The 27,400-nt window shown below is 40.9% G+C and overlaps 1 protein-coding gene and 1 long non-coding RNA gene across 3 annotated transcripts in view; one reads left to right on the top strand and one right to left on the bottom strand.

Moving 5' to 3' along the window:
• Positions 1-2,128: 2,128 nt before the first annotated feature.
• LOC138682471 (uncharacterized) lies at positions 2,129-13,345 on the bottom strand. Its single transcript, XR_011322555.1, has 3 exons — positions 12,324-13,345; positions 7,376-7,480; positions 2,129-7,127 (listed from the first exon to the last, which is right to left on the bottom strand). It is a non-coding gene; the product is annotated as an uncharacterized lncRNA (long non-coding RNA).
• A 1,636-nt stretch (positions 13,346-14,981) lies between these two features.
• KITLG (KIT ligand) overlaps positions 14,982-27,400 on the top strand; it is a 54,458-nt gene continuing 42,039 nt past the window's right edge. For both annotated transcript variants that reach the window (XM_069773725.1, XM_069773726.1), the window contains exon 1: positions 14,982-15,155. In XM_069773725.1, coding sequence (XP_069629826.1) covers positions 15,141-15,155 — 15 coding nt within the window. In that variant the 5' untranslated portion in view covers positions 14,982-15,140. The remainder of the gene's footprint in view (positions 15,156-27,400) is intronic.

Below are 27,400 nucleotides of genomic sequence, written 5' to 3' on the forward strand. Positions count from 1 at the left end.
GCTGCTGTTTTGTAAAATTCCAGGAAAAAAGGATTACAGTATTTTTAAAGAAATACATCCTGAGAGAGGAGATGCAGATTTCCCTGTCTGAGTCTCTGCCAGGGGGAATGAACTTGTAAGTACCGTAAATCAAGACAATGAAAACAGGCAGTTAAAGTCCAGTTCTTACGATGACAGGTATACTGGTTCTTTAGATTTGCAATAGAAAACCAGGCTGTGCATGCATCTGGGTAGGAGCCCTCTATGGAGGCAAAAAAAAAAAAAGCACCATAGCTGGAGGATGCCATTCCGTTAATTCCAAAAAGCGCCCTGATTTAACAATCATTAGAAAAGAATTACGTGTGCGTCTGACACAACAGTTCTCTCAAAGGACTTTCGAAGCCCCGTTGGTGTCCCTTGGACAGAAGCAGCAGCTTGGAGTTCTCCAGAACTGAATCAGGAGTTTCCTAAAGCTGACTTTAAATTATGACACTAATTACACTGTTTTCATCGTAACGTGTACAAAGTGTTTCTCTTGGGATATCAGAGAGGAATTTTGTCAGCTTTTAAAAAGAGTTATAATTCACCTCTGAAATGTGTTTTTGCTGATTCTTGCCATAATGACGAAAAAAGAGCAGAGTGGTATTCCAGAGCTCTCCTTCAGATCTGCAGCTAGTGCAGATCTGAAAGCTGTTTGAGACCTGATCCAAAGGCCAATTAAATCAATGACATACCTGATCACTACAGGAAACAAAATCGTTATTATCAATCTAATCCTTCTTCCATGGAAGTCAAGGAAGTAAATTTTCAATGGGAACAGCACCAAATACTTAGGCTTCTTTTTAGTCCTTAACTGAATATCTTTTTAAGTAATTTCAGTAGGTATTATTTAACCTAAAATTCCTCATGAATAAAGCATCTTGAAAGACTTAGTATGAACAAAATAAGTAGCTCCTTATTATAAAATTTTGCTATTAAAATCAGGCTCTTAAACATTTTCCCAGTGCTTCACAAGAAGACGTTTGCAGATCTAGGAGAAGGATTTCTGAATCTGCCTTTTCTTCTCCGTTCCCATGCTGTCTGTAATCACCGCACAGTTTAAAGAGCATATTAATGTGAGAACACTTTATTTTCTAAGTACGACAACTGGTATGTTCAGGTGATTATTTTTCCGAGTGAATTCCTGAAAAGACACAATCCTTCTCAGAAGGCCTGGTATTCTAGGCTTAAGTCACAAGAAACATGTTTTCCTTCACTTTTACTTTCCTATTTCAGTGCATGTAAATAATAGCTAGGTTGTAGTAAGTTTTTAACTTACTTCTATACCAGAACTGACTTGTTATCACAATTCAAGGATCTAACACAATAATGTGATTATGTGATTACTCCTAACAGAAGCTGAATAGTAACAGAATAGTTACATAAGGATTATTCCCAATGAATACAAGTTGAAAAGTGTAGGGACAAATTCCCATACCCCATTCCTGGCTGTCTGAGAGGTTTCTAATTCCAAGTTTAACAGCAAGCAGGGCCAAACATTAAGCTGGTCTATACTCCACATGTAATGAATCTTTCCTAGTAGATAAGCACTCTGAGATAAGCATGAGGCTGGGTACTGGAATTTAGGCCACCTGAATGTAAGCCCTTAATAGAAGTCTTTAAAATGTCACTTTTTTATTATTTTGCGTTTTAAAAATTCAAATAATTTCTACACCAGGATCAAAGTATAGGATTCAAAACCAAAGATACAAATATCAACATACAAGCAAGACTTAAAATGCATTGGTTTAATGACCTTTTGCAAAAGAGCACTCTTTCCGTGCACAGGAGGCATTTCAAACTGTATTTGACACACAAGGCAATTAATTCCTTTTGGTGCATTTATGTTATCGTATTCTGTTCTTTCACACCCAATGTGGTAAAAATGCTGCTTCTTTCAAAATTTGGAAAATGATTGGGTTTGGCTTTGCTTCCTGGGGATTCCTATTCTAAGGTGACTATTTTCCTCTTCTCCTCTGTTTTTACTCTGTTCAAAACCACTAATAAATCTGTGTGATAATTAACATACTTTAACTTTTTTGTTTGTAGTGAGTGATACATACTTAAAGACCGGATTAAATATTATAAATACACACACAGGAAGGGAAACTATGTTCTGGACGAAGCATCTTTATTATCTCTGCTCACTCAAAAAAACACTAGTAATACAAATTGTCACTATATAAGGAACCTCCAGAATTACAAAGCTTGAGTTATCTTTTCAAACCATATGCAGAGATTACAGCTGTTCTGGCATGCATTTTTCAGCCTATGAAATACAAAAGCCAATGCTATGCTGCTTTTATTAAAATATGTTTAGGATGCAAAAGCAAGGACTAAGAATCTGAGGAAATTACAAATTAATGTTTAGTTGTGCATTGAATAGTCAGGACATTTTATCTCTTTATGCATCTGTCCCACACATTAAATGAAAGGAAAAACAGTAGATGGACATACAATTAGACATTCAGTACAATTAATTCATCAAAGACATGTAAGTGTGGTTTCAACACACACAGTATATTTACCATTTGTTAAATTCTGGAACATTCATACAGTACAGTCTAATGGTCACACTTTCTATAGAGAATTTCCTATCTTTTTCAAAAAGGGGGAGGGGATGGAGAATATTCTGATTTTAAATTAAGTGACATGTCCAGGGAAAAGCCCTAAACTCAATTCTTCAGCATACAAGAAGACCTGAGCTTGAGCTGCCAGTCTCATCTGAATAGCTAGCAGCCAAGGCCGGCTTCTATTCCGCAGGGGAAAATGAGCCACCACCACCACCATACCAGAAAGCCAAGTCCATCCTGTTTCTTTTTCTTTCCCATCATTAGAAGCTTGCACTTTGCTGAGTCTGGAAAGCAGAAACAATATACCCATCTTTCTCCTTCACCTTCCACTTCTACTATCATGGCACCAAAAGCTTTAGGGAACTTGCAGTTCTGCATGTACCTCTACAGAGCAGAACAGATTCACTCTCAGGTTGTTCATGTCCAGCTAGTATTTTAGCAGATTGCTAAGGTTTTCCTGGGGAATACAAGTCCCAGCAAAGAAACTGCATTTTTTGCAGTTTCTAATTTAGACAAACTCAAAGAGACTTTCATGAGACAAAGGAAAACATGTTTTTTCTGGGCTAAATTGTTGATTTGTAGCAGCCTTAGAGGAGATACTAGAGCATTTAACACAGATACAAGAAAAATGTAAAATGAAAATGGAACATATTAGGCAACCAGGCTGTTTCCAGCTCCCTGTATAATTATTATAAACCTGTTTCCACTCATCCTGTAGATATTGTCTATGTCTGGAGACAGAGTGGAGCCTCCTTCCAGTACGCAAGTTCCCCTTGTATATAATTCCTTTTCTGCCAAGTAAGAAACCTAAAGACCTAAAGTGGTTACTGGACACTTACGTGGGCCCAGAATTCCAGAAGTGAATGCTGTCATTTGTCTCTTCCTAATTACCATTAATTCTTCCTTTGTGCATTCAATGGAGATTGGATTAATGCAGCTATTCTGTTTAAAAATCAAACCGCGTCATCGTCACTTGCAGTGCTCTAGTAGTTAAATATATAGTATCTTATCTTGCTGAGGAATCTTTGCTGTGTTCCAGGACCATTTGTTAATGTCACTGCAGCCACTGAAATGGCACAAGTTCATTATATTGTTATTGTACATACAGCATAGCAAAAAACTAAACAGAAGGTCAAATTCTGATCATGTGACTATGTATATAAATCAAGAATATTTCCACTGAGTAAAATGAAATTGTTGGAATAGCTGGCCAAAGACCTAATTTATTATTGTGTCACCCGCAGAAATAGCAATTAGAAATAAATACATGGACACACATACAGCAAATAGAATATATAATATTTTATCTCTGAACATTTAGATTTCTCTTAAAAAGCAAATGGGAAAAGATGAAGAATATGAAGGGATTTGCCATTAGTTTACATACAAGAAAATCCAATATGGAGCCTAAACTGCTTGAAATAAAAACTTCAGTTGGCTAAAGGAATTTTTCAATAGGATGAATATATTTTGCTTTAACCCATTTAGTTTTGCAGCCTTTTTTCACCACTCAACTCACCCCAGGAAAACTGGCAATTGTGAAAACAGATTTCTTAAAAGTGAGTGCAGTTTTTTTTAATCCCATGCTTTGGCCAACAGTTAGTGCAGTTTTTGTAAAAATGAACAGAGGTGAGACCCATTACTAAATCTGTCCCATAACATTTCCTGCAGGGGTGAGAAAGAGGATCAGTTTCCAAGACCATTTTTAGTTCTTCTGTTTCTAGCACCCTTCCACCCTCTCAGGGCATTGAATTAGGCAGGCCTCCTTGAGGATATCTGAACATGCCTGAAACATCCAAAGCCTGACACCCGTCATATCTCCCCTAGACAAAAGGAAAGCACAGAGAGAAGGGGTTTAGACTGCTGAGGATCTAGTTTACATCACAGCACTAGCAGAGGATCAATCCCTCTTATTATAAATGTATGGACACATTCATACATGTTTTGAAAGATCACTTCTTTTTGGCATTATTGTCTTGTAAAAAGACAAGTTTAGGATATTCCCAACTCCTTCCAACATAATATTTCCATTTGTAGCTTACTATTACTATGTAATGAAGTCTTTTTCCTGATTCACAACATGGTAACATATGACTTATGAAGAACTTACTACACCTACTGATCCTTACAGTAATGAAGAGATGTGCCACTACCTTGTGCAGGCTAGGGAAAACTCACTTTGTCCTCATCTCCTTTGTATCACCCACTACATCCCACATAAAAATCACGCCAGGCGGTTCTAATGCTGAAAGAACAAACAGGAGATTATAAAGGACATCGGTGACAATGCTTGAGAGGGAAATGTTTCTCATCATTGCAGAGAGGCATCACATACCTGTCTATAGGGGCATACTTGGATATTAATTTGTTGGGAAAACCAGAGATTAAAGAATTTCATGCACTAAGGATTACTATCCCCCTTCTGACAGGACAGCAAGAGGCAGCTTTGGTCTCCAGCTCCTGTCCCCTGCTATGCTCTCCTACAAGCACAACGTATCATCCCCTTCATACACTGACTAAACTCAGTCCTGTGTGGTTTGCTTGTTTCTAGGTTAAGCTAGCTATTGGCCAGTTTCTATCTACACAGCCTTGTGTGAATATTATTACCTTATTGTTCTTGCTTTACCTCTTTATTTCCTTGACCTCCACAGAAAAGTATGTCTTTGCCTTTGGCCTATCAGACCAAGCAAACCAAGATCTTCTTATCGTTTTCCACAAAACAGACTCTCCATTCTGCAAAATAAGCCTTCTTTACTGGTGTTCAAACCTTTTCTTAAGCCAGGGTTAACAGAACTTTTCATCCATTATTAAAGGTGAGACCTTAGGAGGGCCTCATGCCTCGACACTTCTCTACTGCTGCAGGGTATATGATGGACCAACTACCACATCTACCTTTTCCACAGCTACGAATGTCTCTGAAATATTAAAAAGCACAGCTGATTTTGCTTTATTTCATTCACAAAGCTTCTTTTCACTGAAAAACTCTTATTTCAAGCACTAAAGAAAACCACTGGTTTCCACATTTGTGATTTCTGCCTTTTAGAACTGGATTTAATATTTCATTTTACAAAGGAAACGAATGTGTTGAGAAAGTAAATGTGTTAGAAAAGATGAAGCAGGCAGCTCGAAGCTGTCTGTTTGTCACTAACTGCAGAGTACAGCTGTAGAGCTCCACGATCACGCACTGCCAAGGGAACAGCAACCAATTTCGGGGCCAGGGCCAGGAGGCAAGAAGTTGGCAAGGATACACTCCTCCTCCTCCTCTACAGACAAACGGACATACAGGGAAGGGGGGACGGCTGGGGCTCAGTTGAAGAGAGGAGGCAGAAGGGCCATTCAAGCACAGCGAGCCAAAGCTCCTGGGGAAACGCTGCCATTAGGGGCAGCAGAATTTGTTGATGGCAATTTTTTTGCAGCTGGCTCCTGTCAGATTTAAGCACATCATTTCCAGTACTGGCCTGAAGCGTGCTGTCCGTATCACTACATAAGCTCGGCTCCTGTCCATCAGAAGAAACACACCTTCTTTCAGCCTCTTTTTAACAGGGTAAGTGATGATAAAAGATAGAGAGTCATGGTATGATTTTCGTATAAAAAGGCACTAAAAAGGTTAAATTATTAGCCTAGAGAAAACATAAGCAGATATGTGGTAGATATGTAACAAATAACGAAGCACCAAAAATATACTAAGTGCTCTTTTGTAAATTCTACAGTAAATAAAGAACACAAGGTAATTAAATGATATTGAAAGGCAGTTTGTTTAAAATAAAAAAGTACTTATATTTTACAAGATGCATAGTTAGCTTGTGAAATTGACAGCAATACCATAATTGAGGAATAAGTTCAGAAAATTTCAGTAAGACTAAAATTAAATGGATAACAAAAATATCTGCATTACATTTTCTCTCTCTTTTTCTCTCTCACTCACTTTCCTAATGCTTTCTGAAATAACCATTCACTAAATCTAAGACTAAGGGAGAAAATATGGCAAATCACCCGTCTGAAACAGCTGAGGATGATGACTGTTAGACAGTATTGCACGATGCAGAGAAAAAGAAAGAAAATGAAAGTCATTAAGCACAGTCCTCCAGAGCTGGAAACTCTGGGGAAAGAGTTGTCACATCAATCTGTCCTTCTAAAAACAATACTTTGAATTACTTCATAAATGGAAGCAGACTGAACTACATTTCCTTTTTATAAATACTCTTTAAAATTAGTGAATGACTTCATAGACTGAATATATTAAATGAAAATTGCTACTGTTTACAAAATCTTAAGAAAAAAGAACAGGAAAATACATCATCCTTTCACCATACAGGTGGCACTTTTTTCCACATTCAGTAGAAGAGCAATGTAGTGGCTAACCCCACATGAAACAGGTCTGAGGAATGACTCAATCTTATGTATGTGTCACAGCTCTCCATTTTGGATTATTTCCAAAACTGGGAAGTGGGGGAAATCTCATCTTCACATTTCTTGATTATCTATCCTGTCAGAGCTCAGGGCTTGTGGTGGATTAGTACTGCCATCTTAATGAAACTGAAAATCAAAGCAAAATAGTTTAACTGTATTTTCTTACACAAGTAAACACATAGTAAACTGGTCAGTTTGGGGGATTTAAACTATTGCACAAAACTAATTTCAAACATTTCTCATCATTCTAACTGGGTCTCCAGTTCTGAACAGGGCCTCTCTCTACAGCTGCACCAAAACCACCCTAGTCACACCGAGTCCTTTTAAATGGGGAAAAATCATTAACTTTCTACCTTTCCATGGCAAATCCATACCTTTTCCAAGCAAATCCATGGTCTCCTCCAAAAGGTCTGGACTCACTGCCTGGTCTCCCCATCTTCCTTTCTTCAGCTGTTCAAAAGCTTTAGCTGAGTGTTTCCCTGCAGTAATACATAGGGATAACAAGAACAGACAGTTTCTGAGTGCACCATAACCTCTTGTTGGCACAGTGAGATCTCATTCCTTCGGTGAGCTCCAACAGCAGAGGACCTTCTAGTCAAGGAAAGAATACTTCGGCATGAGGTCATTTCTGCATTCTCCCTTTTTTCATGTTAATAGAATGCTTTGATTGCATTTCCAAACTTCAAAAGGGAGGAAATTCCAGAATTAAGGTTGACTTTTACTGCACAGGTGCTGCGGTTGGGAATTTCCTGAACACCTGTTTTACCAAACTTTTTTTTCTTCCCCCAATATAATTTGCAAATACTATTTTTAGTGCGTGTATTAAAAGAGGCAATCCAAACCACAGCTTTAGACCTGGACCCATTCTCTGGCCCCAGGGTAAGTGGCAGAGGATGGTTTGCATCCATGCAGCAAAACTCTCTTCCTTCCCCAGAACAGGGGGGAACTGCCTGCTGGAAACAGGTCCTGGCTTGTACTCTTCCTCTGGCTGAGCTCAGGCCTGGAGAACACCAGTTGGCTGGACAAAAACTGTGCCAAAGTGAGTACTAAAACTTAAACTCCAGAGACCATTGCATGCCAGTACTTGAGCCCATGCTTCGTCTCTGTTTTGTTTATTAGTGTACACATTGCCAGTAGGTTGGGCAGGAGGATCAAAAAGCAGTAGGGAAAGGAAAGAGCTATTTATGGTAAAGGATAACTTTGGCCCAAGAACAAACATGTATAAATTAACAATTAACATATTAGGCTTCAAATTACAAGAAGGTTTCCAACCATGAGGTGAGTCAAATTCTAAAACAACATTCCCATAGAGGAGCTGAGCAAGAAACTTAGCTCTTTTTTTGCTGGAAACAGATGAACTTCCAAAAGGACTGAATGATACAGTTTCTCTTGATGGCAGGGGGCTCAGCCTAGCAAGTCCTTTTACTCCTCTCTATGTTATAGTCCTTCCTACACTCCTAACACAATCATACTTCATCAAAGAGAAAAGGCATGACATAATACGGCTCTGAAGTCATTGTACCTGATGCTGTACCTCTCTTTTTCTTCAGACTAAATACACTATTAAAAAAAAAAAAATTCACAAGTTTCCATTGAACAGGAATAGTCTCAGCTTTCCCTGTAAACAGTGAATATTTATATCCAATCCCACTTACACAGCGTTTTGTTTTCAAATGAACCCATTTTATCATGAAACTCCCTAGGGTTGTAATTACTGTGAACAGGATGACATAGACTAATGCAAATCGAGAGATGTAGGCAACAAATCTGGGAACAGAGATATTTATTTCTCACACATGTATCACCTCTAAATTACTGGAATCAAAATATGAATATAACAAGGAGCTGCTTAAGTATGGTAAAAATGATAAATTATGTTGGGTTTTTTTTTCTTGGAAATAGAATTGTACAAGCAAAATAACATGGGGTTTTTTGAGCTTGCATAACTATAATTAATGCATTAGGCTACACAAACTGATCTCATGACAGGCAAACAACTGAATTCTAGACATAATAAGCAGTGGTTGTCTTGTCCTGTAATAAACATCTAGTTGCACTGTAGATGTCCAAGATGATGTATCAGCTTGAGTCTGCCTACCTCCAACACTGCCTGGCTTGGTGACTGCAGTATATAATTGTCTTCTTTTTCTCCCAAAGTGGAAAGCAGGGCAAAATGTGAGGAAAGTTAAAAATCCTATGAATGTTGGGGAAATATGATTATTTAATACAGTAACTATAATTCCTTGTAATGCTGTAGGCAGTGTGTTTTACACTGTCCATGAATATGCTCCTTGGAAGCATGAGCTCCAGTACTTTTGAGTAGTCATGCCAATGCCTCCGGTATTCCTGTTTAAGAAGTAATGACAAATCTCCCTGTTCCTTCATGACTGGAAGCCTGCGGATACTGAAACATTCCCTAGTATAAACGTGGGGATAGAATTTCATCCCTAGAAGTTGTATCAACTACAGCATCTTGAAGAAATCAGTATCTGTAAGATAAACGACTGCTCTTTTTTCACCCAACATGTCAGGAGGCATGCCACAGTAGATGGCTGGTGGACTTCAGGAAGAGAGTATTCTTCATAGTTAGGACTACTAACTGCATCTGCTGAACAGAATTTAGCACTTCTCTCCAATCCTCCAACCAAACCCAGTACAGAAACCTCTGCAAATAAGAGTAAATTGTCCTCTTGGGCTGGGTATTCCATCATTTCAGAAACAGGATGAAGGTGGTGTTTGGACTCTGGTAAATTGAGCCATGCTGAACACTGTTGAACATAACCACTAGCAACTACCACAGCACGATGTACTATGATTACATGCAAACTCGAGGCTTGGAAAACAGCCGATTTGTCTGTCCCAATATATGCTCTGGTCTCTTTCTGACTGAGTGCCAAGACAGAGTTGGATGGGCACCATTCATCCCTGCAACCTCCCTCACCATAGAAGGAAACAGAGGCATGCCATCAGAGTAATCACAGTGCACTCCAGCAGGTCTCCCTGATCTGGACAACTGAATAACTTTCAAGATCATGCACGTAATTCCTCAAAAGTAGATGTAGTGGTTGTGAGTGCAATCTGAGATGAAGCAGACCCTTCTTAGCACACACGTGAAAAAAAACCCCATGAATTAAGACCAAAAAAAAAATCTTCAAATTGCTGTTGTCCTCTATTCTTCTTGGAACCTTAGTGAATGCAAAACTTTACAAGAGTTTCAAGGAGCTTCACACTTCTATTAATGTCTATTAACATCTAGAGGGCCATCAGAAGCCAAAGGGTGATTGCCAGGGATCACAGAACTCCCGCAGCATCAGTTTTTCCCAAGTTATGTTCTCCATGTACCAGTTTTTTCTAGCTGAGAATTCCCTCATGTCAGTGAGATCTTCAGATGCTCATTTTGGACTGCTTTAAAACTGCAGTATATTGAAAGAATAGTAAAAAGAAGCTTTCATGTAAATCAAGAAATGGGCATTTACTTTTTAGTAGCTACAACTATATTTTTACAGGCTCTGATTGAGTTTTAACAGCATCAGTGCAACTTCCTATTTTGGGCTTGTCTTCCTTGCCAGAAACTTTTCTTAGTAAAACAGGGTATCTTTTGCATGCTAATTATCCTGCTGTAAAATCCTAATGGAAATAAAACTGTCATTTTACTGCAAAGTAAACCACCAAAGACACTAATAGACAGAAGTTCTAGGCTTTCAGTAAAAATCTGTCATTCCTTCTCTCCATCAGTATTTCAGACCAGGATGGTGGTCAGATGAACAAAGCCCACTTTCTTTCCAGTGAAAACAAAGACTACACTCTAGCTTTGTCTACCTGCTTGTCTCCATAGCTCTTTCTGGGCAAACGAATCTCACACACAACCATATAACTGTAGCTTCCTTCACTGGCACTTCTTGAACACATTTCCAATAGTCTGCATCCACTCCTATGCTGCACTGCTTGCTGCTTCTTTTTCCTGTATCTAGATGGCTTTCAGAGTGCACGTGTTTTTTAAAGAAGCATCATAATGAGATACTGAGCTACTCATGCTGTCATTTCAATAAATAATTGAATTTCAATTCAATAAATATATTTTTTTTTTAATTTGGAGATATCTCTATTCACCCAGAATATTGCATTTACCCCCAGCTGGTCTGAATTGAACTGGCCAGTTTGTGATTTTACCATATAATAATATCATTATCCCTAAAATCCCAGCCTGTACGAATATATTATGGAGAATCAAACAGTTACATGCAAACTGCTTTTTGAAAATTAATCTTTAGAGACAGATCATGTGAATGAAAAAACTGCACCAGAATCCTGTGCTCTTATGATGCTCAATGAAATAAAAGTGGCTCCATAGTGGTGTAGGTGTCCCCATGGACCTTAGTCTTGATTAAGTCACTTACTTGCTGATTAGTAATATTGAATAACCACAAAAGTTCTCCCTGTCATTTGTATAAAGCACAAAGGCTGTATTGTGCTTAAAAGAAACCAACAGTCACTTTGGTAACTGTTAAGCATAAGAAGGCTCAATTAGAAATTCAAAATATGTACTTTGATCCAATATTAAAGTATTAATACTCAGTTGTGGTTGTGCTCTGAGATTAGAATATATGAGTTCTCAATCACAGAATAACACCTAGTACATTTTGTGGTATGAAAGATAGGGAAGGTCTCTTAAGGAGATAGTTATCTCAGTGTACTTCCTCTACATCAAAGTAATTAATATAATTTTCTGTAGATCTTGCAAGTTTGCAACATTTTTCTGTTCTGTAGAGAAGTCATTCCTCTATGATCAAGTACTTCTGTAAATAAAACCTAAAGAAGCTTGAGGGCACCTTTTGAGTTTCTTGGCTCTATATACCTCAATTTTAACTCTTATTTTTTATTTCTATGTGCCTGAAGTAGATTAAGAAAGCTTGTACCTATTACTCTATGTCCTTAAAAAAGACCAGGGGGAGAGGAGTTAACTGAGCTAACACTACAGACTCTGTGTCCCCAAAGGCCTCCATACGCTCAGAGTCTGTAACAGATTAGATGGGATTAGTGTGTTATCTTTCTAATACGTACTGGTGTTTGCCTTCACAGCTTAGATGGTTTCATAGGAGAAATTTTTCAATTTTCCAGGCTGGTGCAGAGCACTTTTTAACCCAGCAACCTCAGTGGCTGAGGCTGGATCTGATTCTGCATATTCCCGAATTCCATTCCAGCCAGCAGTCAAGCTATCAACAGACTGAGTGGGGTCATTCTTCTCACAGCTGGAGCTATAGAAAGCACAGCAGATATTCCATAAAATTCCAGAATAAACAGCACTTAACAGCCATTTCTCACCTGCAGAAGATGCTGAGACTCTTCCATTCACACTAGACTGGAAAGGCATCATTTATGCTTCAATTGTTGCTATTTCCATATACGCAGAACCGTATTCCTAGTGAAGGATAATCCTGCTGAGTGGGTGGAACCAAATCCTGTGAAGAGCTGGGATGACCAACACTATTTTCCATAGCTTCCCTGTGAAGAAACAGGTTTTCACAGAACTATGACAGGAGCCTGTGTTCACCCTCAAGCATTTAGAAATGTAAATGAGGTAGGCCATAAAAGACTGAATGCAGTTTGCAGTGGTGCTTTGGAAACCTACCACTCAATGTGCTAACGGTCCATGGCTAATGAGTTCTCAACTGGTAAATCGAAAGTTGGTACTATGTTGGAAATGGGCAAGACTAATAAAGACATGCTTTCTTACGGGTTATGGACACACGTTATTAATGAGTTTAAACTATTAAACTCTGAATTTCATATAAAAGACTTCTCAAACCATAATGAGGTCAATGTCAGCAGCAATACACTTGCAAATCGCCAGCGTAAAGGAAGAGATGAAAAAGGCATTGTTCCACTATAGCTGGGCTTAGTTAAACACAAGGACAGGTTCAAGAACTCAGATCAGGCATAGAGAGAAAAGGTGCATGATGCCAGGGCAGTAAAGAAACTTAATTAGTCCCAAAAGTCTTATCCTCTCTGCATGACTATCAGTAAGGTAACTGGACGCAGGGCATCCACTAAAGCTTTCCTGTCAAGACTAACGGTGGACTGTGACAGAGCTCAAGGCGGAGAAAGACCAGAAGTGTTTTCCATAAGGTAGGTAACTGCTATGACAGACTGCTCTTTCACACTTTCCAGGGCTTCTCCCCAGGAGACTAAACCTGTCATCTGTTCTAAGGAGGAAATATGCCATAACATTTTAATTTCCTGGCCCTATTTGCTAAATGCTTAGACTGTGGAAGCAGTATTGGTTGATCACCGCTAGGTGATATACAAAATATCCTTTGAGTGAGTGCAGTCCTTGATTTTTTTTGTTGTTACAGACTTCCATGCTTTCACTGCTTGTCTGTTGCTTGAATCACAACCTTTTACAGGAAAAGACTATTACAATATGCATATAAAACAGTCTGACAAAGCTAACACAAGAACGCCGAGGTAATTCAGCAGGGTAATAACCAAGAAAGGCAAAAAACTGTAATGGATTCATCAGCAGCATCATGCTGTAAAAGAAAATTATCAGCCAGTTTTTCTGGATTGGATGCAGAGGCTCAAAGAGATTCTATCTGCCCTACACTGAAACCCAAATACATAGTGGAGTTGGGGATGGGTTCAAAATCTTTTCTATACCTGAACAGCTCACCTTTACTTTGGCAGAAACCTAGTCGTTTGAAAACTTACCATTTAATCTAGGTTAAAACCAGGCAAGCTTTCCTAATGTAATATCTTACTGTGTACTCTGAGCATATCCCACCTCCCGTCGGAAATGACCATTGACTTGGGCAGACTATTCTTTCTTTACTCCGTGTTAGTGTGGTTTTTAATTTCCACCAAAGATTGCTGTCTCAGGAAATGCTAGTTCCATAAACCGCTCTTCTTTCCATTTAACGCACGCTCGACGTTTAGTCCGTGTTAACCTGCCAGCCGCCTTCTCTGAAGAGGACTCAAATTCTGTCGCTACTGCCAGGATGGATTCGCCAGCAGGACTCCACGCAAGTCAAAAACCAGGTGTCGTTTTTCCACACCCAACACTAACCCATTACTGACACAGGATGCGAATTGCAATCGCATGTCAAAAAGACCTGCAAGGATCAACTGGACGCAAGCATTAGGAGGCACTGCTCAACAACTTTTCTCTGGCTGGAGCAGGTAAAAGGGAGTTTCCGAGCCCCAGCTGAACTGCTCACCCCAGTGCCCACCTCGTGTCGCCGGTGATGGACAGGCAGAGCAGCACCGAAACGGCAATCGCAAACCCGGAGCCGCCTTCTGCCCGGGCGCTGCTCTGAAGAACACCGGGCGCTCGCTCCCAGCTCCGCCAGCCCTCCCGGCCCGCTGCCCCGCGGCGGGACCCGGCGGCAGGGAGGGATCCCCCCCCCCTCCTCGGTCTCCTCACGGCCGGGGGTGGTGGGGGGCGAACGGGACCCACGCCAGGGCCCTGTGCTCGGCGCCGGCCGCCGAATCGACCTCGAGTGCCGCGGGCGGCGGGACGCTGCCCTGCCGCTTTGCCGGAGCCCAGGGCGGAGGAGGCCGGAGCCCCCCCCCGCCGCGGCCGGCCGGGCTCACCGCCGAGCCCCCGGCATGGGACGGGAGAAGCCCTCTGCCACCCTCCCCACCGCGCTCCCCCCCTCCCCACACACACAAACCCCCCGCCGCGGCCAGCCCGGGCCCCGCCGGCCACGCTCGCTCCCCTGCCGCTCTGGGAAGGCGGGCAAGTTCAGCTTCGCCTCCAGCCTCCACAACTTCCCCGAAGTTAACTCAGGTTTCCCCCCCCCCGCCGCCGGGTCCGCCCGGGCTCCACCGTCCCTCAGGAGGGAGGGCGGGAGAAGGCGGGGAAAGGCGTGTCTTGCCTGGGCCGCCGCCGCCGCTAAGAGGAGGCAGATCGGAGATATAAAAGACCCGGCCGGGGGCCGGCGGTGGTTTCAGTCAGCGCGGGGCGTTCACGCCGTGGGGGGGAAAAAGAGGGGCTGGAGCGGGGGGGGGGGGGCGGGCTGGCCGGCCGTGGGCAACCCCAATGCGTGGACTATCCGCCGCTGCGTTATGCTGGAGCTACGGTTCCGCTGAAGGGAGTTTGCACACGGCCGGCTGGGCTGGACTGCAGCGCTGCCGTTCCTTATGAAGAAGGCACAAGTGAGTGAGGCCGGCGGGGGGCTGCCCGGTGGGGAAGGTCGAGCTGCGGAGCGGGGAGGGGGAGACCTTAGGGGTGGGGGTGTTTGTGTGTGGGGTGGGGGTGTTTGTGTGTGGGGTGGGGGGCTGCTGGGGTCGGAGAGGGGAGTTGCGCGGCCGCGGAGGTTTGGGGGGTGGTTGTGGCGGCTGGCGGGCTGCCTCAGAGGTGAGGGGCGGCGGGGGTGGGAGCTGGTGCCGTTGATGAGAAAAATAAATAAATAAAATAAATAAAATTACCTCCCGGTCTTGCCCTCGGCGCCCCGCAGCCCCTTGGAAAAGTTGCAGCAGGCGGCCGGATCGGCGGGTGATCCGGGGGGGGATCTGGGGGAGGCTGTGGGGAAAAGCGCGGGGGAGGCTGTGGGGAAAAGCGCCGGAGTAAATCGGTTGCCTGTGTCGGGCTGACGAGCTTGAGGGGGAAAACCTGAACTCGCGGGAGGGAGGACGGGGCGGCGGTGGTGCCGTGGCCGCTGCCCCTCCGCGGCCCCGGGGTCGGTGCGGCGGGGGGTCCCCGGCGTTCCGCCGCGGAGAGCCGATCGGTACCGGCGGGGGGGGGGGGTGGTCGCCTGCCATCGTTTCTCCGAGTTCTGGAGGGATTGCAATCGCTGTGCTGTGCGTTTGGTAAAAGGCTGGGGACAGACACGAGTGGGAAAAAGGGTCTTGTAAGAAGCAGCAGCTCGGGGAGGCTCTGAGGAGAAGAAGTTGAAGGCTTGGCTTCGCAAGGTGCCGCCGGCACCCGCCGTCCTGGCTGACCTCGGCGGGAGCCGGGGCTGCTCCTCGGCGCCGAGACCGAGCTCCGAGACGCAGCGATGCGGGACGCGCACACCGCTAGTCCTGCGCTGGGGGGTTTGCCTTCCCCCGCCGCTTCTTGGTTCGAAGGTGCTTTTTTGCCTTTGTCTGTTTCTTGGCGATTGCGGGGTCGTCCACGCACCAAGCAGCCTGAAGACGCTTCAGCATACGGTCATTGGAAAAGACGTAAACTGTGGGGTTTTTTTTTTAAAAAAGGGAAGGTCCTTACTCAAGTCTTCGGGGCAGTTAAATAGTTTTTCCAGAGATGACAGGAATTAGAAATACTTGCTTTTTGAAATATTTAAATCTCAGCTGGCCAAAGCACTGGAGAATGTACCCATGCTTAAGGAGTTATAACTTGGCGACTTAATTTCTGTGATGCTGAAGTACAGTGAGGTGTTATCTTAAATGATCAGTTCTGAACTCTAACAGCACATATCCATTGCTGTTATTCCCTCTAGATGACTAAAGATGCCTTGAACTTCAAGGCTGCTGTTTCAGACCCTATATACAAACTTGGTCAAATATGCTGAATAGATTATTAGTTGGGAAGGGTCTCTTAAAGTCTAAGAGCAATATTTAAGTGTGCTTAGTTTTATGCATTCATTTAATATTGGAGTGGATAGAGTCACAAGGTGTTGTCCTAGCCCACAGAAGCATATATGTAGGGCTGTTTCTTCAGAGAAGAAAAAACTGTTTGTCAAACAAATGAGGATTTATGAGTGCAAGCGGTCAAGTGTTTCATTTCATAGAACTGTAAACTTCTAAAACCAACAGAGAACTCTTGCAAATTCAGAGCAAAGCGGGAGCAATCCCTCTCTCCCAATAAACTGGGAAAGACAGGCAGTCTTGGCATTCAGGACCATATGGCTTGACTCAGGGGCTCGTGAGCTGTAGCCTGTGGAACAGCTTCTTGTCATGGTGGTGAAGCATCTGTCAGCCTTCAAGCAGTTATGCTTCCTGCTTTTTGGAGGCAGTGACAGACTCCTAGCTCTCCAAAGGATTGTTTCCTTCATTTTAAGGATTAGCAAACAAATATGATACCAAACCATTAATCATTCTGAGGGGATCGGAGCAGGAGATACTTTGAGAAAGACTGTCCACTAAAACCGTGATGACCCTTGTGCAAAGAGAGAGCGAGTGAAGCGGATATGAGAAGGAGGACTTAAGCACATTGGGGCACTCGGCACATTAAAGGAAATTTTAACCTTTATGCTTTCCTGTGGCTACTTTTGCCACTGTCTAGACTGGTAACTGGCATAGTGAAAAAAACAGGATTGGGAAGTCAGGAGAGAAGTTAGCATTTCTTATAATAAAATACTCTGCAACAGACATAGTACAGAAAGTGAGAACCACTACATCACTGAGCCTTGAAAACACTTAGTAATACCTGGATAGTGCTTAAAATAAATCAGGGATCTTGAAGTTTGAGGTAATGTTACACAGGGATAATATATAACTAGTGCAGCTGAAGGAGTAGCTGAGTCATACGTCAGTGCAAGGGAAGTGCTGAAAGAGAAGAGTCGTGCTGAATGCTAGACTTGAAGTGAGCAGGTTGGTCAGTTTATTTAAATCAGACTTAGCCTGAGAAACCACAGGAACTGCAGAAGCATGTTCCCCAACAGTGTCAGTCCTAGAAGGATTGTTTCTGAAACTATACAGCTAGATAAATATATAACTCCCTGTCTTACACGTACCAACGTCTCCTGGATATCTTCTTCTTTTTTTTTTAAGTAATAATGTCTTTAGAAATGTGATTAAGCATTTAGGGTCCAGTCATACAAATCCTTTTTCAATGGGACTACTTCCATGAATTAATCTTATTGAAGGATTACTTGTATGAGAGGATTTGCAGGCTTATATACTTAGTAATTAAAACTATTATCAGAAGTGAGTTTATGTCATTTTGCATGCTAATATTACAACAAATAAAATATCACTGATGTTTGGACAGCCTTTTACATTTTCAGTAAAACAGGATGAGTGGTGCTAGTGTGATACAATCTTGCAAAAACGTGGCAGATTTCTGATTTGTTTGTTCTTTGTTTGATTTGAAGATAGTGTAAATAGGATTAAGTTACTAAGAAATGTGCTGCAAGGAGGGGGTCACCCATGGGGCTAGCTCAGAAGGCTGCTGATTAAGGTTTCACAGATACTTTGTTCAGGCGCTTGATCTTCAGCAGTGGGTTAGATGCACAACCTCTTAGAAACCTCAGTGATAGAAGTGTCTGATATCTCAGCTCGGCTTTTTACATCTGAATGTGCACATTACTGCTGTAGTTAAATGACCTTCTTACGTTGTCCTGTCTGTAGTACGTTTGTGTCACTGAAGTGGAAGCCTCTGTAGAAATTATTATGGAATCATACCTGGAAAGAGAAGTAGTACAGAAATTGCCTGCTCCAGTCTCATGTTGGCAGGCTAAATCAGAAACACAAAGCAGGTATCTGGTACCTTGGTGCAAGCTTGCAGAGTCATTATTTTAGGGGAAATAGCTCTGATCTCCAATCTTTCTTGCTTGTTCTGCAAAAAAATTAACACTAGGAACTGGAAGACATTTGGAGCTCATGGTAAGTATAGGTCTGCTGCTGATCAGATAGAAAAAGAGAACTTGCTGGAGCCAGAAAGATGTTGTGCTATTCACATTGAGAAATGGACTAAGGTATCTTTCTCTTTTCCCCTGGTTTTGAATCTGCTTCAGGGAGGTCAGTTTGTGAGTACTGCAGCTGGAAAGAACAACCTGGAATAAAGTGTTATATGGAGAATAAACAGCAGATGAACTGGAAGACGCTAGGGTGGGGGAGTGTTTTGTAAGGCGTGTTTAGTGATCTTTTTATTTATTTTTTTTTCTTCACCTGCTTGTATTGTGTGCCTGTAAGTTTTTATCTCTGCGAACTGTGCAGCACTTTGCTTTGTAGTTTAGACTGAGGCCACTAACCCAGTCTGCTTCTGACCCAGTTCTGCCATCGCACTGAAATCTATTTTCTCCTTTTGTGCACTGCATGTCAGTCGTTCAGGTACAGTTCTGCAAGCTGACAGTGCCATTCTCCAAGTTTTGTTATGTGACTTAATGGTATGCTGGCTCATGTAATCGCCATATTGTACGAAAGTTAAAGAGTTGGCAAGATGCAGCCCTTGGCTTCGGGTGGGCAATGCTCAGTATGCAGTATGTAAACACAACACCCATTTATTTGAAGGAAGGCAGGAAAAATCTCCCTACGCAATTCCATTTGAGTGGTGTGGGAGCTGACAGATGAAAACGAAAGCGTTTGTTCTTGCCCTGGTCTTTGGTATGCCAAACCTGAGGTTGGTCAGCCTTTTAAACACACTGCAGATCTGCTTGGGTTTTGTTTTGGGGTTTTTTTTTCCTGTGCACTTGTGGAAAAAGGAGATGGACCAATGTAAGGTGAGTGGAGAGGGGTACCGCTCCTCTTTATTGTTGTTGATGGGCCCATGTTTGCGTTGTGTACTGAGTCCTATGTAAACCTGCAAAACTGACATTTGTAAATATTACCGATGCTGAAATAGCTGACTGCGGGGAGCATGTAAAATATAGATTTCTTTGCTGGATGGTTTTAGCTATTGACAAATGTAAATAGTATCAGACATTTATAAGTATGAGAATGAAAATATGTTACAGTTACAGAGAAAACAAAAGTAGTGTTAAGTATTTTATTTGAATAAAGCTGGTAGGAGGCATAATAGCTGAGGTCAGTGAAAGTAAATATGCTACTGAAGGCATTCTTTCTACTGTATGTCTAAATAAAAGCCAGTTTAGGAGTTCAGATTAATGAACACTTTGGATCACAATAATGTAGGAAATAAATTATCTTCTAATTTCCTATTGTTATCTAATAACCACTGGGCAAATGACTGGTTGTTGTTTCTGTTTAAATAATGTTTAAATTATACAATGTAGATGGATGCGATAATAATTTTAAATCTGATTAGGAATTTTCTGCTTTATACATATTTTTGCGTTATCATTGCTGCGTGGAGCAGACTTTTAAGTTTCGGTGCAAGGCGAAAATAGCGTCAGGTCTAAGATGTCACTGCAGGCATGGCCTGAAGGAGGCCCCTGTGGTACTGACTGCTTTGCAGCCATGCTTTGGAGCCCACAGTTTTGCAAAGTGGGTAAGTCCTGAGCCTCCAGCTCCTCCATCACCACTTGAACCAGTGCTAGAAGTGAGACGAGGTGGTGCAGGCTGGGGGGGCCGAGTGCGGGTTTCCCCCCTGCAGGGCCAGCAGCGCTCGTTGGCAGCGGTCAGGGCTCCTGGGAGGCTCTTGCAAGCAGGTCTGCTGGACACCCGCCTTTCAGATCCCTGCTAGCCCTAAACTTTCACTGCTGTTAAAGAGCACTTGTAAGCATGCAGCGACTGCAGCATTTGGGTATTTTTCTTCATTTTTGCTGCAAAACCTACTGGATGGCGAAGATCAGGTTCAGGAATGACCCTCAAGGTCACATTTAGCCCAAACCTCAAGAGCTACCTCCTCTCCCATCTGTGATTTGGTGACTCTTTATAACAGCCGTTCGCATGGTATTGCTTAATGTTCCAGTGAAGAGTTTCTAGAAGTCAGGCTGAGTATCTTGGTACTCCTCCACCTTCACTGGCTTCTGACTGATTTTGGGCAGCGGAGCGGGGAAGCCAGAGAGGGGTGTGTGGGGCTGGGCAGCAGAGGTGGGTTGCACACTGCAGCTCAGACTGGTGTTCTGCAAAGCCTGCAGGTTTAGGCTGGGCTGTCACGAGAAGATGAGTGTATGCTCTACAGAGATGACCTCTGGGTTTGCAAACAGCTTTGATTCGATCCAGATAGAAAAAGGCTAATCTAAAAGAATTTACCTGAGCATACTCACTGGTGTGAGAGACACAGCTTCACATCTTTTCTTGGGTAGGAACTTAGGTTTCCAGGAAGGGTCTAACCATCTAGTCTGTCTTGTTGAAGCTGTTCTACTTTGCGTAAGTAATTACGCACTGTGCCAGAGGGAAGAAAAGCAAAAAAAAGTAAAAAAAAAAAAAAAAAAAAATCAAGTCCAGACTCTGAATCTGAAGTGTAACTTCAGTGTTGCTCCAAATCTGAATCTGGGTCCATGCAGATTAAGAGTTAAGTCATCCTTTAAGACCAAATTAACTGAGCTGCTGTGTTTATTTGTTCAGTCTTGAGGGTGGCTGATGCATGAACTAAGAATGTAGGGGGGACTGTATTTCAGGCCACAAGTCCAAATTCACAAATTGCGAATCATGCGAACCTCTGAACCTCCACTCAGAAAGACTTAGGCATCTGCAAATCAGAGTCTGAAAAATCAGTCTGCCAGTCCTATGTGTTCATGTAGGTTGGCGTTTCCAAGTGTGGCTATCCCATGTGACTGAACCTGGCCTCAATGTAATTACATTAACTGTCTCGGTGACAGTAAACTCTCATCCAGTGTTTTATTCAGCTGGTCTTCTGCTTTTTGTTTGTTCTGCTGCCATCAGCTCTAGGGACATCAGTTCACTGACAGTTAAGGCCAAGGACAAGCATAGTTCACTTCGCTCTACCATCTCTTCTTTAGAAGTACCTTAAGAAGTTTTTAGAAGCACTCTAAAATACAGCTTTAGGAATATGTTAAGTATATGCAGCCTATTGTATGATAGGACCTACATACTTATTTGCTTTGGCTGGAATCTCTTGACTTGATGTAGGCAGGATCACCTGTACTGACAGTTTTCCAGTGTCTTCTCCTAAACGAACAACATTTATTTATTTATTTTTTAGCTTGCAACTAAATGAAAGGTAGGAGGGAATCCAAGTATCTCACCCCATTGAACCAGTGTCCACATACATACAGAGGAACACACACCATGCAAAAACAGCTGTACATATCCAGTATTCTTTATCTGGGCGCCAGCCTATGTTTGTGCACAAACTTGCATGCAGTGAAGGTCGTAAGTGTGGTGTGCAAGCACTCTGCCCAAGAGATTTGAAAATCTGTATGTGATGTGGGCACAGCTGAGCCCTGGGAATGTCCCATTCCAGCCTAGAATAACACGTGCACAGAAATATGTGCCAACGGTGTATATTTCCTTTACAGGAGAGACATAATCTGTGTGTGAATTCACACCATGCTTTATCATGACATAAGTAAGGCAGAGGATAGCACAATAGAACCTCCTCGGACTAAAGGCTAATCTGAGTCCTGTACAGGATAATCTTAAACTGCTCTTGTCAAGTGGATCTATAGCTTTTTCTTTGTGTATTTTTGTTCTCTGCTGTGAAACTCAGAATTCAGTGACAGGTAAAGTTAAATTTCTCATTTTTTGAGGAAGAACTTAATAATGCTCAATTATTTTTTTGAAAGGAGTTTTATGATGATACGTGATAGGCATATACGTTTTATATGAATTTGGAAGTATGAGGAAAAAACACAAAATATTCCTTGCTACCATGTGCTTGTTTGGTAGCAGCAGACAAATATGTCTTCCATTTATGTTTGCAGTATGATACATCATGGCTGCATGGATTCTTCGGTCTGTTTAGTAACACATGACCTCTAATTATGTTTGGAAAAAAGTTATTCTGGCAATGTAAGTCAGGCTGTAAAACTAAGTTGTGCATGTCCTGACAATCTATTTCCGTTTAGAACAGAAAATGAACTCTGCAAATCATACAGCAACTCTTTTTGTAAGAGCTGCTCCTGGACAAAAGAATGAACTTAATGTCTATAGCACATACTGAAAGCTCGGAGCAATACACTGGTATACAAGGTTCATTATTTTAAAGTGGGATTTTTTTGGGACAGTGCCTGTAAATGTGGAGGTTTTCAAGTGTGTAGGGAAGTTTGTTCCTCCATTTCACGTTGATCCAAAAATTCCTCTCTGTTTATGGAGATTTCATAATTGTGTCTAAAATGGGAGTAGGATATCAAAGTGTTGACTTTTGTGGTCTAACTGAAGTAATGGACTGAAGTAAGGTAGTGAGGAGTCAGCCATGATACATTTAAATTGATAATATGCTGCATATATGCAAAATAATTACCTAAATTAAAATAATTGCTTAGAAATTTAGGGAAGTTGTAATTTAAACATGCTAATGGTTTATTGTAAAGAAGTCCTAAGTTCCAGCCCTCTAATTTCCAGCCTCTGTTTGCTCGTTTTAAGTGAACTCAGCAAAATTTGTCTTTTACATTAAATGGCAAGCAGACAATATTATGCATTATGTTTTAAACTGATACAGATCTGAATGTCAGTTCTTTCTGAGATTTGTTTTTCTTTTACTACTTTGAAGCATGCAGGAATAGGAACATTAGTCAGCCAAATGAATTTAGGAAGCTTGTATAACACAGCTTGGCACCCTCTTTCATTTGGATTTAAAAATATGCTCCTGAATAAACAGAGCTTTTTTGTGGTTATTTTAAAAAGGAGGGGGAAAAAATATATCTCCAATATTCATAACTGCTGTCTTTTTCAAATTAGTGTGGTTCTGCAACGGATTGCATTTCTATTCTAATAGCAAAAACTATCAGCGCTGTATTTGACACCAGTTTAAATGGTTCTGAAGTGTATTGCATTCTTTATTTTCAACGAAATATGGACCTTGTTTATAAACGGTAAGTTTAAACACTGTCAGTGAAGCTGCTTTGATCTTCTGTATTATAATCTCTGGCAAAAAATGTGTCCTAGATTTACCATGCATTCTCTAAATTCATGTCTTTTAAAACTTCTGGCCATAATCATAGTCTGTTCCAAATGGTTTTGATAAATTTCTTCAGTATTTGTTCCTTTAGTAGTGTAAAGCTGGGCAGTGAAAGCCCTCTTTTCAGGCTACTAAATACAGTGAAAAATCTTGCTATTTTTTAAAATTAGACTCCATTCCCAAGCAGGGTGGTGTTCATAATCCCTCATCAATTTTCTTCTGCCATGGATGCAGGAAGATTTTGTTCCTGCAAATTTCTGGATTTTTTTTTTCCTATCATCACATCTCAAGCCCACATCTAAAAATGATTCTTTGTCCTTTGAGTTTCAATCTCCTCTCCCCATTCAGACAGAAAACTTAACAGTGCTACCCTCATTTCTTTGTGCACATTCCCTGGCCTCGGTTGCATTTAAATCAGCATCCTCACCTCTGACAATAAAACTTCAGCGCTTCTGGCAGCCAAAACACTGAAGGTGTCTCTGTCACCATACTGTTTCCTTCCACATAGTCTAAGCTTCATCTCTGGTGAGTGTTTTCTACAATCTTTGTAGTAGTCTGTCCAGTGGCCATTTTATTTCCCACAATTTTTTTGAAGCCTAATTCAAATATTAATCCTCTGAATAACCTGTTTTTGCTGTATTTCTTCTTGTCTGTAAAAACTAGGCATCTCAGAATTAGAATGAATCTACTGTTCTATGGAATATGTTGTTTATTTATATGATGACACTGGTAAGCTATTAATACAGTTATGAAGAGCCCTCTGAAATATTGGCCTGCCATTTCTATAAGCAACAATACCTCTTCCTCTGTAACATCAGTAATTTTCTTAATACATATTTAGAAAATACTTGCCTTTTTTCTTTAAGGGTCACATACTTATTGAGACCAAAGGAAATCCTTTTAGAAGTAATCGTTATTGCTTTCTCCTGTATCTCAGCTTTGTCACCTAACCATATTAGAAATATCTGATTTGGTGTTTTTGTTTGGCCTTCAAAAAATTCTGGCCTAAAACCTTTAAATCATCTGGAGTGAATTTCCTGTCTTCCCTTTCTCCTCAGCACATTTTAAAAATCTCTTCTTACACACAGGTTTTAGTGATCAACTAGACATTTGCCAGTAATAGTCAGATTGTCTATAGTGCTTTTGGTCATTTCCCACTGTAACAGAATGTTGTTGACATTTTAAAATGATCTGAGACATGTGAAGTTAATCTGATTTTAGCCTACTGGTTTATTTCTATTGAAATGAGTCCCTCTTGCTTTGCATCCAAGAACATTATTTCAGTTACTGTTGAATTTGTACCTGTTTAAAGTGCTAATTGTCAAACTATGATATGCTTTTTGGCTTTATGCACTGTGATAGATTCTTCTTCTTAACATACACACTCCATTACTTATTTCAAAGTAAATGGCACAATTCCTGCGAAACTGGGAAGAATTTTTTCTGTACAAGTTGACAAGTATCACTTAAGTAAACTTGCTAAGAAACTGCATCGCTTATGAAAATACCTAACTAGTCTTACTGGAATTTAGAATATAGACATTGGAAAGTATATACTCTGAGGAGATTTGCACTAATCTTCTCAATGATGGGATATATTTTCTGTGAGATTATTTACAGAAGCCAGAGAAATTTCATGATAGGCCAGGCAACTTAATGTGTCCTCTTTAAGAAGAGCAATCCTAGGAAACTTGTGAGAACTAGCTGTATAAATCATCTAAGAAATCATATTATATTGTGTGAGTACTTGCATGAGTTTCTCTATCAGCACATCTGTGACAAGGATGCTGCTGATGCTGTATCAGAAAAATAGTTTCACTACTGAGAACTGGTTCTTTCTAATTCACATGAATACTTTTCACCGAAATGTAAAGTTCTATAGGATGTAAATGCACTACACACAATTTACAACTGCATTTTTTTAGAAGTAACCCCTGTGAAAATAATCAGTAAAATTAAAGTAAAATAGCTGTTTTTTCAAAGGGTTGTGTTCTGTTGCATTGTTGCAGATGTTGTGAGGATACCTAATGTTTCTTATCAGTTATGTACTAAAATCAAAGTACTATATTATTGATGTCTTTAGAATTATATTTTATAGGCATCTGTATTTAATAGGCATTTATATTTCTTCAAAATTGTACAGACTTAGGGAGCTTTTTTCTCAGATTATTTTTCTACCAGTTGTATCTGCATCTTGATACCAAGCTGCAAACTGACTGATTAAGCTTCTTTCAGTATGTTTATCCCACAATTTCTGCAATTTTTAAGGAAAGCTGCATGTGGAGCTTCAGGGTGAAGTTTAGATATTTACAGTTCTCTCCAGTTAACATAACTCAAGCAAAAACATTGAGGCAGCATTTGAATGATATTCATATTAACTCTGCAGTCACAATTCTGTGACAATGAAGTTAGTTGGGATATATCCTGTGTCTCTTTGCTCTAAGCTGAGAGCACTTCCACGTTGATAGAGATCATGGAAATGTGCCTGTTCTTCCTGGAAACATAGGGGAATTGTGGGGAGACGCTGAAGTGCTAGAAACACTTTGATGGAGTTTGTAGTCGTTAGCCTGTACAAATGCCAATCAAAACCAACTGAAAAATCAAAACAAAAAACCTAAACCCACCCACAAGCCAGCAGGTTATTAGAATTACAGTTTGTGTGGACAGGTCTAAAGTTTGGGGCAGGATATAAATTATAACTCAGGTTAATTTTACAGTAAAAGCATGGTAGAAATGGGTGATCATGGTGTTCCCTCCGTTTTCTTAAATATATAGGAACTCTTAACACATTAACTCTTAATTCTGGTCTTTAGAGTTAATGAGTATGTCCAGAGTTTAAAAAAGATTTTTTTCTTAACAGTTTGCCCCTATTGTGTTGTCAGCAGATCTTGGTGTATTTAAATCAGCCAGTAGAAGGAAGGTGGGAACTCTATATTAATAGATTTCAATGAAAGGAATAGAAAAGCCCAGCTCCTGTAAAAGAAATCCTTTCAAGGTACTAAAATTCTTTGTGTGCCAAAATGGGTGAATAAATAGAAAGTATTGAGATTACTTATTTAGATTAAAAAAAAAAGTCTAAGAAAAAAGCCTAAGTAGCCCTACATTGTGTTATCGTAACAGTTTGAGGAAAAAATTATTTAGGGACAGAAAGCAAAGTGTAGGAATAAGTCATTAATTTGTAACATGGCAAAAACCTAAGAGGTAATGTTCTTTAATTGTCAGCAACCTCATATAGTTCAATCTGGTAAGAGGGTTCACAGATTGATGACAACATGTGCAAGCTACATAAATTACTCAGGTTAATTGAAATTAAAAGAGATTCTGAGGAACTTTGTAAAGGTTTAGAGAAGATAGGAGAACAGATGGCATGATGGCAAGTGGAGTTTGTGGTGTTGAAGAGCAAGGGGGATGCATTTTGGAAGGAATGTTTTGAACTAATTGTAACTACATTAATACAGCATTTTTCATTAGTTGTAAAAACTACTTACAAGCTCTTTTTTTAATGTTCTTGTAGCAATACTTGGTCAGGAAAAATGGATGAAAAATCCCTGTATTTTACCTGAGATAGAACAAATCAACCAACATATTGGGACACAGTAAGAGCAGGATGAGAAACATATAAACTCTAATGCTTTTATGCTAGTGATAGTCAGCTGTCTTGAAAAAAAGTCCTGGTTGCCCTATCAGAAAAAAAGAATATCACAGAAACAGTGGTCCTAAAATAGGCAAAAGCGTTATTTTGAAACAATGTGCA

This window comes from Haliaeetus albicilla, chromosome 28, assembly GCF_947461875.1.
Source record: "Haliaeetus albicilla chromosome 28, bHalAlb1.1, whole genome shotgun sequence".
Taxonomy (NCBI): Eukaryota; Metazoa; Chordata; class Aves; order Accipitriformes; family Accipitridae; genus Haliaeetus; species Haliaeetus albicilla.